At 38.4% G+C, this 14942-nt stretch overlaps 1 protein-coding gene across 1 annotated transcript in view; it reads right to left on the minus strand.

Moving 5' to 3' along the window:
* Nucleotides 1–14942, minus strand: part of glra4a (glycine receptor, alpha 4a) — a 44202-nt gene that overhangs the window by 11825 nt on the left and 17435 nt on the right. Inside the window, exons 2-5 of the mRNA XM_069694152.1 lie at nt 4870–5000; nt 3446–3513; nt 1371–1594; nt 53–135 (exon numbers count right to left, since the gene is read on the minus strand). Coding sequence (XP_069550253.1) covers nt 53–135; nt 1371–1594; nt 3446–3513; nt 4870–5000 — 506 coding nt within the window. The remainder of the gene's footprint in view (nt 1–52; nt 136–1370; nt 1595–3445; nt 3514–4869; nt 5001–14942) is intronic.

Raw genomic sequence — 14942 nt, forward strand, 5'->3', positions numbered from 1 at the left:
AGATGAAAAGGGAAATGTGAGACAAACGGAAGGGGAAGAAATTAAAACTCACAGCTTTCAAGCTGCATGGTACAGGTCTGAATGTCCATTGGGAAATTCTTCAAGTCCATAGGGCAGGACAGGGTAAGAGTCAACCTGAGATAGAAAAACAGATTGGAGAGAATATAGGAGCAATAGGGGATGTCAGAAGGCACAAAAGGGCTCAAGGGAAGGAGAGAGGATAGGTTAAGTGATTAAAAGAGCGATGAAATAAATCAGTGACAAGTTGCTTTGTTTTCCAATTCATAAAAAAATTCTGTTTAAGTGTTCAATCCAGTAAAATTAGAACTAAACAGATTTTTCATTAAAACAAAAGTAGATTGGAAAAACATCTTGAGTTACCCCGCTATGTGATCACCTCTCAACACAGTAATAGCAAAGTAATTGGTTAAGGCATTCCCACGCTCATTTGTTGTGGTGTTGATGCATTAAGCCTCGAGAATACTCAGAGAAGAGAAAGAGAGGGCGCTATTGGGGAGTCTGTCTGGAGGAAAGCTGTGTAATTACCTGCTGTAATGCATTGCCCCGAGGCGAGACAAGAGCCACCAGCAATATACATACAGGCACCCATTTGCGACTGCGTTATGATAACACAAAAAAATGTTTTTCACAAGCAGAGGAACAAACTATACATCCTCAAGTGATTGACTCTCCTAAAGTCACCTAAATTGTGTCATGAATTTAGAGCACACAAAGGCATTTGATCCATAATTACTAAACTCAGAACGCAAATCTGGAAGATGCAGTAAATCAGTGGAATGAGGAGGTGATTATCTGGATTTGCAATACTGTGACTGACTGTGATTTCACAAACACAGTTTCCAGTTTGGACCGAAAACAATTTGTTCCTTTCATCCTTGAAGATTTGACTGTTCAAGTAAAATTATGTACACCTTTAGTCCATGTATCAGACTGAATAGCAATCATGTTTTCATCTATTTTCTTCATTTCATTTTGAAGAATCGTACCAACACAGACCTCTCCAAAATCAGTGTGGAAAATGGTCATCTGCTTCATGTTGATTACAAATTAAAGCTACAGCAATTGTTTTTTTTTTGGCATAGCAACAAGACCATTGTGGCAGTCTGTCCTGACATACAAATTCTTGTCCATCCGTAGCATCTAATTAGTCAATTTTTAAGTAATTTCTAACTGACATATTTGCTTGTAGCCTCTCATCAACAATCTGATTATATTAAACAGTTGAACAAATGACAGTGAATTTTACACACCATATTGCAGTTGCAGTTTGGCCGATCCCCCCCCCACTTCTAAATGCTCATGACCCAGTAACCAGTGGCTCTGACGTTTTGGAAAAATTATCTAGTTACCTGATGCTGTAAAGAACGCTGCCATCCTGGAAAATCCGTAGCAGCTTGTTATCAGTGGTGACTTCGTGGAAATTGGCTCCTTTCTCGTTTGCAAAGAATAAATCGGGTTTCCAGATGGAGTCCAACATGGATGGATCCAGATCAAGGGAGTCATCTGGGTATTCACTGTACGCCAGACGAGGGTCATTCCATTTTTGCCGTAGAAATACATTAAGCCGGTAGTCCTGTGGAAGAGCCCGGGGTAGTTAATGGAAAATGTATCATCGGTGGGATTTGAACAGATAGAGAGCTTAAAAAGTGGATTATTATGCTTTGTTGTGTTGAAGTTTCTGGACCTGCTTTGATACTGGTTACTGTTCGTCCTCTCTAATATTAATTAAAGGGATTGTACGCAATGAAAGTATGATGAAAGAGTTACTGTCTTTGGATGGAGGATAACTTAGAATATACAAAATTAATTTGCGCTATATAAAACTTGATTTTGGATTTAAGGATGTATTCCCCCATGATAAGAAAAAAAATTAAGATTTGGATGGCCAATTTTATTTCTGAGAAGTGAATAAAAACAGTTCTACTGTTGGGAGATGGTGTCTGAGCAGCCTCAAGATGTGGAGTTTTCAGTTAAACCTGGTATCATGCCAAAAGCATGCACTAGACCCGTCAGACCACTACATTTTGCCTTACATGGGCCAGAAAAGTAATATGCCTTAGGTTTGGACACCAAAAAGCATGTGGCTAGGGTTAAGAAAAGATCATGTTTTGGGTTGTTTGTGAAGTGGTCACAATTCGGTATGGATGGGGAAAAGATAATGGGTTGAGTTAAAATAAAGTAATTTTATGTCAGTAATGTTACATACGTCGTGCAAGTTGTTTAACTTTACGTTATGTAACTCGCGTTACTCAAAATATATCCATGTTGACTTTTGCTTTTTCACTAAATCACACACTGGTCTCTTGGGTAAAAGCCCTGTGTTGGTGACCGTTGTCGCTCTTTGTACTTTGTCACATGACCTCCTACTTTAACCCAGGTCATCCATGTGTGTACTTTTCATGCCGGGCAAAACATGACACTGACACAGAATCCTCTACTGGGCTGATGTATTTATTATACACTTTGGCTTAAAACTGGGCCATTCAGTGAATGCTTGATCTTGAGATGTTTTTTTTGTGAGCAGAAAATTGCAAATACATAGTAGACTTAAAAAAAAAAGTTGATGTAATACCCCTGCTACAATCAGTTAAAGTGCATTTGCTTGAGCATATTCTTCAGATTTGACCATTAGTGACTGATTGAATAAGATGGGATGAGCAGAGGGTTGGCAATGTAAGCCAGGCCAAGGACACGTACTGAACACAAACCTGCCTGCAGCCAACATACATGACTAATTAAATTTGAATTCTAATCTGTACAAACAATTCTTCTTCGAGTATTGTAGATTGTTTCTTTTCTTGCTTGTTCACTTTATTTATCAAAATAAAAACAGACTGCTTCACCAGCACATAGAATAACGTCATTAGTGTTGTCGTTCTCAGGGCTAACCCGGCTGAAAGACCGGCCCTCTGGAACTCCCTCAGATCCCTTTAAACACTTCATCGCTGATTTGTGCTGACCCAGCAGCCCGACATACTGTAAATGCAGACTTAAGGGAAGCCATTTTTCCTATCCTCTCTCCCTCCCCCCTTTTCATTCATTTTCTCAATTTTTCATTTTAATTGCAGGGTGGACAGTTCATTATCATCATGTCAGTGACCCAGTGGTCTCTGAAGGTTGCACTGTTATGCTCGAGGAAACAGAAATGAAGGAATGGCTTCAGCACCAAGAAGATTAGCACAGAAGATGGTAGAAAAGGAAAAAGAAAGAGGTGTTGAAAGATAAAAAAAAAAAAAAATCATGGCGAGATACAACTGCGGTCTTACAAACCAGAATCCATGTTCCAATCAGGTCCAGAAAAGAGTGAATTTCAGTGAGATGTTTTGATATATTATTTGTATGTTTTTGTGCTGTTTTTAAGAAAAAAAAAAAAACTGTATTTCTAACATATGCACAACGTATGAAATCTTTAAGGTCTTCTTACCATGGTAGTTTCCGTGATCGACCCAAAGCTGTTGATGAAAATATTACAGGTGACATTCACAGGTGGGCCTGAGGGGGAAAAAAAACAATAGACTGAATGTACACATCATTACAGGTAAGATTTATCAAATGACACTGGTGTCAACATTAAAAATCCCTTTCGTAGTGTCTGTCTCCTGAAGCTTCTGAACATTTTTTGTGGTTTTTCATTACTTTTAATGCAAGTTCAGTAACAGTGACTGCAAATGTCGCTGCAATAAAAGTTATGCTAGCTCCAGTTTGAGCCTGTGAAAGACTGTTTTCATTTTTAAAGCACATGTGCTCTTTTTAGGCCTTCAGTGTAATTATAGCTAACAAAGTTCTAAGAAAACTTCTTGGGGAGTAGAGCATATTGCAATTGTTAAGACTGAACAAGAGAGGTCACAGAAATGTGCTTGCCCACTTTTAGATGTGAAAATACTTTGTTGTGTATATATGTATGTGTATATATATGTATGTATGTATGTATGTATGTATGTATATATTATATATATAATGGATATTGTTTTATAAGGTGACATTAAGGCACTCAAATCACTCGGTTAAATTTTGGAATTGATTATGATCTGTTTAAAATTGAATAAATCAATAGCTGTTACAACAAGCAATACATTTTTTTATTTTTTATTTTTTTAACCTTAACACACACTTGCAAAGATTTTCCTAAAATTAAACAAATTGCTCATAACCATCAAATTAGTGGTCCCAAAACTGTGAGCATTATTATCCCCCAATTATTTGTAACTACTTCAAAGCATTACATTGAGTAAGGCAACTTTCTGGACCAAGATATCCACCTCCACTGTATCAAGACTTAGAGCACGAGCCTCCCCAAAGCAAAATACAACAAGAATAATAGCAGAAACTGAAAAATCCTTTTGCTTTTAATGCTGAACTATTATACATTATTAAGGCTCACACTAGGTTCACAGGATGCAGTTATTTCAATTGTGTCTGGGGTGCATCCAGACTGTTAAACCTCACTACATGCAGGAGTCAAGATGCTTCATATGCGCACCATCCACCTAAACCTCTTATCTTCGACTTGCATGTGAAACAAACTGTAGGAGACGGGTAATTAACCTGTAAGTCATTTCTAGGAGACAGGGTTGTAGTGTTTGTACTGCATGTCTAAATTAAGACAACTTAAAAAGCATAATGTCTGACTGTTACCATCAAGTGTAATATAGAGTATATGTAAGCTAAAAATCTCAGAATCATACTATAGTTTTGACAAAAACATAGGGCACATGCACTGAGAGTGGTGGGCTGTTTAGCTTTCACAGCACAGATCCACCGGTGTTTGTTTTGTTTTCTAGTGCTTGTGCTTTCTACTAGATTTTCCTTGAGGGCTACTGTGAAGGTCTGCCTTAGCACACATTGTACCTTTGAAGTTGGGTCTGATGCGGGCATCATATCCTGACGTTCTCCCCATGAGCTTGTCCAGGAAGTCAGAAGGTGACAGCTGTGGTCCCGACCTGCTTGGGGGCTTTATCTCCTCCTTACAGGAGCTCAGTCTGACATTACCCAGGGAGGGAGGCAGAGATGAGAGCACCATACACAAAAGGGAGAGAAAAGAAAGAGGATTTGAAAAATAGTAAAGGAAGAGGGTATGCATGTATGGGAGGTAGCAGTGGGGGTGGCGGGAAAATAATGAAAATCCAACAGAATGAGAGACCAACAGCTAACAGCAAGTCAGGGAAATGAGGGTGAAAAATGACAACTGAAAGAGTTGCCTTAGCTGGCAACTAAAAGCTTATCTATTTCACATCAAGTCTGAGCCTCATTGTGGTTGTTAGGCCCTAACTACAGAGAAGCAAAACAGAAGCAGAGGTAAACTTGTCCCTCTTCTGTGCTTCCCACTGCTCATGGCTTAGCAGGGGTAAAGCTTGACAGATTGATGGCTCAATTGTAATGCTATGAATGTCACACCGGGGAGAGGAAGGAGTTGATACGAGCTCCGGTGAGGCTCAGGCAGCTACTGACAGGAATAACCAACAGGCCAGGGTAAAAGTAAAGACGGGAAGGCAGCCAAAGGAACATCTCAAGGAAAAGCAAAGATCGACAATGCTCTTTAGGCCACAGTTCATATTAAATGTGATTTCTGTCTGGTCCCTGCTGTAGCGCAGCGTATTGCACCCCATGATTTTGATACAACCGTTAACAGTTCACGATCTGTCATGATCTAAAGCTTTGTAGTACAGATGGCAGGTTCAATCCCCTCCGAGGCACAGCTTTGCTGATGCCCTGTGTTCTCATGAGTAGCTGATCCACCAATGTTACGGCCTCTTAGCATCGTCACGGGCTACAGGATGGAGGAGTATAAGTAGGATATTTTTGGAACTTCAAGAGTGAAGCTGAGTTGATCCTGAGATATTTTCCTTTTATCGGAGTGTAGGTTACAATTAGGAATTGAAAATTAGACTATAGTGAAAGCAACCACTGTGGCAACTTCAGAGTGTTATGTTTATGAAGTATATTTTCTGGACCAAGAAATCCACTTATTCTACTACTCAGGCTGAATATTTCATCACACAAGCATTAATACTTACCCATAAACTTTTGCTTTTTACTGACATGTATTCATCTGCTCACCTATGATTTGCTAATGATTCCCATCCTTCAGATGGAAACTAGCATATTGTTAATTTCTCAGTGTCATACAACAGGAATTGAAAACCTTCAGTGACTATCGATCAATCAGTCAATCAAATGTTAAGTATTGCGTTGGCAATTATTTTACTGCAAGAGACAGATCGCAAATTCTACATACTTCAAGGCTGCAGGTTGCATCAAGATGCACTGTAATCTAAGGAGTTAAATCCCATCCCCTCCCACACTGGACAAAACAAGTACATACTTCCTTTGTAAGGGTGGGTATCATTCAAAAGTTTCTGATACCTTGACTTCAATACCAGTTCCTGAACAATACTTTTTTTTTTGGACACCAATTTGATCAAATTAATTTGAATAAAAAAGAAGTTCTTTACACATTTTGGTACAAGCCTTTAATTTCCACGCACTTTAGAGGGATAAAATTAAACCCAGGTTGTTTTCAGTACCTACAATTGACAGATGTCTCTTAGACAGCTCTCATGCAAGTGATGTGGTTAATGCCATAAAAGTATCCAAGTTCAGTGCCTAGCACTCATCATTCGTGCCTCCCAACTATACACTGATTAAATAAAGGATTCATATGTTTGCTTTGTGATCTGCAATCACTTTTGTTAAGGCCAGTTCAGGTTTAAACACACTAACTGCTACAAAGTCAGGAAACAGTCGTGGCTGAAAGACTTTGGTAAGCCCACGAGGTGTTGCAATGCTATAATATTGTAAAAACAGTTGTGCCTTTTGCTCCGAAGCAGACAATAGTCAAAGGCTCAGTTCACACTGTCTGTCCAAATCAAATATTTTGTATATCCAACAGACCAGCATACAAACAGTTGTCATGGTAACATCTCATACGTCATGGTCAGCTGTTAGTCTTTATCACCGGAGCCTCATCACGTGTGTGACTATGTAGTACAAGCATCCACCGCCTTTGTTGATTTTCATAATGGAGCTGTGTTCATACATCAGTCTTTCTAACATGATAACACTCAATTCTCTCTGGTCCCTTCAGCCCACTGTGCTCTTCTTCTGCTCTGTAGTGATACGGATGTTAAAGCATATCAGTATCTCCTTCATCCTTCTCTCTCTCTCTCTCTCTCACACACACACACACACACACACACACACACACACACACACACACACACACACACACACACACACACACACACACACACACACACACACACACACACACACACACACACACACACACACACACACACTCAGTTACAAATACACACAGGTGAACAGGGAGATGGATTGATGGTCAGACTCTTACTTTCAGTAAGTCATCGATAACAAACAGTCTCTCTTGGGTGGAGAGCCCCTTTTATAAATACGACACCGAACAGTAAAATATCATGTTTGGTTTCAAGTGTGATTTTTCTCTCAATGTGACAGTAAACTCTTTAGTCTTTGGGAAATATTGACAAAAGAAGGATGTGTTACAATAGCATGTGTTGGCACTGAGTCTAAATGCTTTTTGATATGGCTTGCTTATGACAGATGGAAAGGGGTCCGTTAGATGACATTTCTGGGTGGAAAAACCTAAAGAGGTTAATTACAGTCAAAGCACTCGGTCACACCAAGACATAGTCAGCAGCCTATAAGAAGAGGTTACTCACCACTTACCCCCTATATTATACATACACGAGTCAGTGCACTGAAGTCAATACTATTAACCAGGACAGTGACATCTACGTCATATTCTAGTAAATTATAGCCTCAATCTGTTGAGCTCAGGTGAGAGTCATTTCTGCTTATAGATGGTAATGATCACAAGAAATGGCATTATGAGATTCTTGAGCTATAAAAAGTCCTGTTGTTTTGATGATTTTTCCTGATACTCGTCAAACACAATGGTTCACATTCAGTAAAAACACAGTATGTGATCAAGTCTTTCTCATATAATGAATGTCTGTCAAGTGTTCCTTTTTGGGGGGATTTTCTGTGGATTAATAATGCTTGGGTTTGCATTAGTTGTGCTTTAGTAGCGTTTGTTTAATGATAAATAATTGTTTTGATCTTTTAAATTCTTTATTTGGGAGCACTCTTGTATTTGAAAATGGCTTTTTGAAGATGTCTTGGCAATTTGTTATTTACTTGATATATTTACTGTAAATCACTTGTATTTATTTGCATTTACATACATGTATTCATAAAAGTTGGCACATCAGAGGTTTCTGTGTTTTAGAAATTCAGCTCCACTATAGGTACCCGAACAACAAAAGTTTTGTTATTTGAATAAAGACCATTTTTCTCACAATACTATTCAGACAGTAATCATATTATGAGTGAAATCTTTGTGGTGAGGTGTAAGACTGAACTTCTCACCCTCAGCTCTGGGAAGCGCTGTGGGTTTATGCTTTCCCTCAGGGCCTACATCCCCATCAGCCCTCATGCATTTCTAATTGGACTCCTTCCTATTGTGTACGGTGTCATAATAGGATCTTATATCACTGACAGCTTGAAAGAGGGAACAGCCCGAGTCCATTTACAAGGATGTCAAAACAATTTTATCTTCAAGTTTTTGGCACAAATTCTCTTGTTTGTATTCACACTAATGACTGTGGACAGAGGTTTTAGATGCAGTGCAGGGAGTGCTGGAAAACCTGAACTCCTTCCAAAAATGGACATCTTTATTGGCAAGCAATATACTGTGTCTTATGTAATTGTTTTTGGATTTAAGGTTAATGTACTGTACAACGGTCACTCTTAAAATTCATGTCCACTGCTTGTATTGACTATAAAACTACAAGCGTAACTGCAAGTAGCTCCTCAGAACTCTTTAGAACTAAATTATGTGGTTCTTTGTCTGAATGATTCAATTATTAAGATGCTCTTTTCTGACATTTAATTAGCCTGACCTTTTGCTTCCCCCTGCACCCGTTTCATTCGAGCATCCATGCCAGACTGCTGTCAAGAATACGTAACGACTCTTTCTTTCCTTCCATAATAGAGCAAGTTTTGGCTGTCACACTCTTGTTAGCGATGACTTTATTTAGTTTGAAGTGGAGTCAAAGCTGAAATACAATATTCAAATAGAAAACATGTAACAGTCTAGCTGATAAATTATTTAGGAAATGTGTTTCTTTATTGTTTTGTTGTTGTTGTTTTTTCCTCTTTATTTCTTGAATTTATCTGAGAAGGTTATTTTGACATGGAAAATATGGTTTTAATCCAAAAACCTGTCCATGCAAAGTAATTACAGGCATAGATGCATTACTTTTATTCTTGATGGAGGTTGTATTTCACTTATTCATCATTCTGCACTCGCATAAATACAGGTCAATTCAGTCTCCTGCAACAATTGGGAAACCCTGTTATGACAAACCTGTCAGGACTGTGCTGTCAGCAAATCCACCATGAGGACCTACAGCATGTGAAACTAATCTGAACAGCTAGTTAGTATTTGATTGCCATTCCACTCCACCTGGCCTTTAACAAAAATTTCAGTCAGCCGTTCATTTTGATTAAAGAAACACTCTTACCGTGTGTACACACAGCCAGCAGTTCAGGAAAACAAAATTAATGTCATTAATTTTCAGCAGAGATAGTTGTGTGTATCAGTGTTGCCAATGGTTGCTTTGTTTTTCCAATTTTTCCCACGCAGAAAAAAAGCTCCTTTGGCAGTAGGCAGTTTTGTCCATAAGATAGACGATGCATTGTTTATTATAGGTGTTAATATTTTATACCAAGTGTTTATCCAAATCAGAGTGGGTCCAGACGCATTACATTTCCTGCTTTTGTTCAGCCCAGCCCTCAATAAGAGAAAGATCATGGTGATGGCAAATACGCTACAAAATCATATGATTTAAAGGACACTTTCCAATGGCAGCATAAGTGGTTTTAGCATGTCATCAATGTCTAGACTTTTATGGAGACCAGTCAACAGTGTTTATTTTTGAAAAGCATTATAATGATTTATCACCTTAGCCACGTTTTATTCGTAATGCATTGACAACAAAGATCCTCTATGTATCTATCCTCTATCCTCAAATGTAAAATTTTGGCCCAAATTATGATATTGCCCTAACCTTGAAGTGGTTATATTCTATATTTATTCACACAAAAATGAAATGATGATATGAATTTTTTTTTTAAAAGGGGTCGCTAAAAGTAACAAACCTACATAGAAAAATAAGTTAAATCTACCACTTCCTCTTGGCTTAACAGCTGTATATTTATGTGATCGACCAAAAACACAACTGAGCGATGAAGTGATTTTGATATATGTTATTCCCTAAAAATAAACAAGCCGTTTCTGTGCCAAAATCAAACATAGTGTTACATCATCATAAAACACATTTAGTTTGCAATTATTCCTTGAATGGTAGACACATTGTTTGACGATAAGGGCACCAGATAAGGCTTTCTGAGTCATTCTGGAGGGTACACAAACCTATTTTATTTGTTAAGCCCTCCACACTCTTACTTTCCAGCCCACAACATTAAAGGCACACTCTTTCCTGTGTCGGCATTGAATTTTGGCACTGCATTTAAACTATGAGGTGTATGTATTCATATAATTCCTACAGATACTTTGCTATTGCAGAAACAAAAAGTACAAAATCATACAAATATTATGTAATGTTAAATTTCAGTGACCAAACAGCTCAGGCAAATAATGTGAAGCAGCTTAACTTGAGAAGTGGCATCCCTTTCCAGTGTAGTGCATCACTTAGTTGTAAGGAATATGTCAGCACATACAGTAAAAGAAAAGAACTTAGACCTATCATGCTGTATATATTATATACGGCTCAAATGTATAAGGACATAAATGGACTGGGGGGGGGGGGGGTGGTGGTGGTGGAGGAGGGGTTGGGGGGAAGCAAGGTCAGCAAGAGATCAACAATGTTTTACATCTGCAAAATTCTCTGCTTCCTCTTTTTCTCACCAACATAAAGCTTAGGAGGCTCAAGAGGCATAGTGGTTCGTCCACTAATTAGAAGGCTGCATAATAGGGCTATATAAATGCGTCCATTTACCAGATATTAATATTCAGTTCACAAGACTGGTTGATTGGCCTTTACTTAAAAACAACCAAATCATATTTTGTGTGATCTCAACCTCATTAAGCCTCAGATTTGAAAGTATCAGATTTACACCTAATTAGATGAAAAGGGGACTCTTCCCTTGAAGTATAAACATATTCTGTTAATTGCTTTTTCATTAAGAAGCTAGTGATCGGAAAGGCACATTGTTTCACAGTATGGCTGTTCCTTAGTTTCCTACGAGAAAGCGCTGGGTGACATCAGGGCCATTAGACATCCACACATGAACTTTTTAGTTCCATTAAGCATAGTGGGGAAACAGAACAACATCGCACTCTCTGCCTGTTGAAACACATTGCTCTAATTTCCCACTTGCCATATTGTCCTTGACATCCACTCGAGCCATAGGTGTTACTCACAGAAGGGCTCTCACTTTGAGGGTGAATGCAGGGCTTTTGGGCAATCGATACAACTTTCTGTCAGGCCAACTAAACCATACGAGTTGGATCATGCCAGTGACAGGCCTTTTATCAAAATACATTGAACTATGACAGGCTTTATGGTAATACAATGGCATGTAATTTTTTTGTCTTTAATGACCTATATAGCGCTTGTCTTCACACTACTGTATACAGTGGCCTATGGCTACTGCTGTCTCTTTTTGATCAATAGGCTCATTGGGGAATGGGATTTAGAGCACACTGCAATTTAACCTTGTACATTCATCTTCAATGACATGACCACTGCCACTCCGGCACTGTGACACCTCTTAGTATGGAAACACAGATACAGACAGAGCTTCCCACAGCGAAAGGGATCTCACTCAATCTGGCCATCTCCTTCTGGATGTCCAGTGAAAATAAAACAACTTCTGGTGAGGGTGGAAGAACGAAATGAAACCAACGAAAGTAGCACAATGGATGCAGAACTAATTTGGTGACGTAACACACTGACTTGGCAGTGTCAGTAATAAGCCAGAGTTTAGTGGGATCGAGGTCAAATGGAAGAGCTGTGTAGAAACAGTATACAGCACAAAGGCTTCTTTTGCAAGGCAGATTACCAGAAACTGCTCAGTTGGGTTTATGATGTCATGAGAAAAACCTGCAGGGCACATGTGCATATTCTTTGTGGATAAGATGGAAGATAGATGGACTTGAAATTACTCTTGAATTTTTTAGTCAGTTCATTCTTGTAAATGACCTCCATCCATATGTCATTATGCAGATGTCATCAGGCAGTCATGAGCATGACTGTTTTATATTCCATCTACAGTTAAAAAAAAAAAGCCACAGGACAAAAAAAAAAAAAAAAAAAAATTCTTCTGTTACAATCTAAAATCAAGAAATTGTGATACATTTTTAATATTTACAAATGTGTCAAAAATATCAACTTTAAAAAAAGGCAAAAAGCATTACACAGCTGGGCGCTGTAGTCTTTTTCTTCACAAATACTGGCTAGTAAGTGGTGCTAGTATGTATTTGTGCCTATATTCATCATAATGAAGAAACATGTCAGCCAAATGCAATAGTGTGTTTTTAATACTCTGTGGACAACAGTAGAAGTCTTTACTACACAGGAATACTGTTTCAGGCTCTGGCCTAATTATTAATATCAATTCATTGTTGGTTTGTCCTTTTCACAGTTGTTGTTCAAAGTAGCTCTTGTACATTCATGGAAGTGAAAAAGAACAGGAGTATATTTAAATGTTTAAAAAAAATATATATATATTTTATATTGCTTTTTATACACATTGTACAATTTATATACACCCGAGAGAACAGAGTAACAAAGGTAACTGACAGATTTAGCAGACAACTCATTCCCACTAGATATTGTGGTGTTTACAGGCTTGTGCTCAGTTCCTTCCTTATCTTTGAACTATACTTCTACCATCCTCAGTGCTATCTTTGATCTTTTGTTTTGTAGAAAAGGATAATTAGTTAATGCTGATGGAAGGCCTACAATATACTTCTTGTTAAAGTATATCTAGCTTTAATGCCCAACCCGAGGGTCCAATGAGTTAGATTGATCCATGCTAACCCAAAGTAAATCACAACTCTGCGCCATCGCTCATGCACACTAATTTCTAACACAATCTTTAATCTTGTGGGAGTGAGGCTTGACATCTCCGGAGTACCCGGCAGAAATTATGTTTCCAGGCATGTGCCACAATAATGACGGGCACAATGAGCCGTGGCTGGATGACAGATTTACAGTATGTTTATGTTTCTACTACACTGAACTCCACCTACCACCCCAGGCTTTTTTTTTTTTTTTTGCAGCCTTGACAAATTTTTAGCACTCTAACACATTCTAATCTACTGACTTGAAATTTACATTTGTGGGAAACATAATATCATACTATTTATGATTTAAGCCGTTTATCTGCTAGACTCACAGCGTTATATCTGAAGAAAGTGGACCGACACTTTCTCCCACTCCTTCTTGCTACATCTGCTGTCGAAATGTCATGACAGAACGAATTATTCAGCCCACACACATTGTCGAGCAAAAGTCTCTTTTGTTGAGTTCATCTCAGAAAATATTTCTGCATTTACAACTTGGGAATCTGGAAGCTTAAGATGAGACGCTGAATTTCAGTTTCCTGAATGCATAAATATGACGTTCAAGATCAAAGGTCCATGAGAGCTTTCCCATGACTGAATCTCATACAGTTTGCATACTATAGGCTAGATTGGATGGGAATTGTCAAACATTGATTATATCAAGACTGTAGCTACCTCAACCTGCTTATCTTGATCTGATAAGAACTCTGCCAGTGCTTGGTAACTATGTGCTGTAGCCTTGTATTACTACTGGTTTAACAGTACCTTGATCCTTCAAGCCATTATAAATTAAGTCCATGGTGGACTAATATAACTCTGTTAGTAGGAATTTGAAATTATAAAAACTATCTGGCAACCCCTACCATGACTTAAAGAAAGAAAAAAAAACAACACAAAACTTCCCAAAGGTATGACATGGGGACAGTGAAAAAGGTCAAATAAAGTGACAATCCGCTGACAACCAACCACGCTCATTTCGACCACCTTAAGCACATACTGTAGTTGAATTCAAGAATGTAAAGCAAAATATAGAAAAAGCTTAATATCACAGTCAACAGATTCCAAATTCTCTTCAATATACAGTAAATTTACCAAACTATGGGGTGTTAAATAAGCAAAATAATGCACAGAGACACAGAGAATGAAGTATTTCATTATGCACTCATACTAAAGGTATTTTCTCAGCTAGACCTTCCGGTCATCGCTGACATTTGAATCAATAGTGACTCAACCATGGGCCCCTTTCCAACTGACCATCAGCACTAACCTCCGGATGAAAAATCTGTATTTAATTGTATTTACCTCCTGTTGGCTCTCCCTGAAGCTTAACTAAGCAAACTAAAGGTTTCCAACATTGGAAGTTTAAAAAGGCAATCTCTGTGATAAAGCTGAGGAACTGACCTTACACCCCAAGGGAGATGAATCTAACCAAGCGCCTCCACAGACCTACCCATCCTCCCAGATGTCTCTTCAAGCTACTCTGTATTCAGGCCATCTTTTTCATGTCTAAGATCTGATATCAGTGCGGATTGCCTCCTGTCAGTCTCTGTGAAAGAGAGCTAGCAGGATTTTTTGATATAAAGAAGGGACGATACTGACTGCAGAAAGATTGCTTTGCTGTTTATGCTTCGGGGCTTGAAATGGACCGTGGCTTTATCCGCATACAGCTCAGAGATTCATATATCATACACCATTTATGTTGTCATTATATGAACCTTGTTTTAAGCTGAATGGTTGTGTTCAAACAGGTATAAACACCATGATCAAAGTAGGATGTTTGTCTCTC

This window comes from Brachyistius frenatus, unplaced genomic scaffold (assembly GCF_029030835.1).
Source record: "Brachyistius frenatus isolate BFR_SWC_R1_liver_20210118 unplaced genomic scaffold, ASM2903083v1 Contig_17, whole genome shotgun sequence".
Lineage (NCBI taxonomy): Eukaryota > Metazoa > Chordata > Actinopteri > Embiotocidae > Brachyistius > Brachyistius frenatus.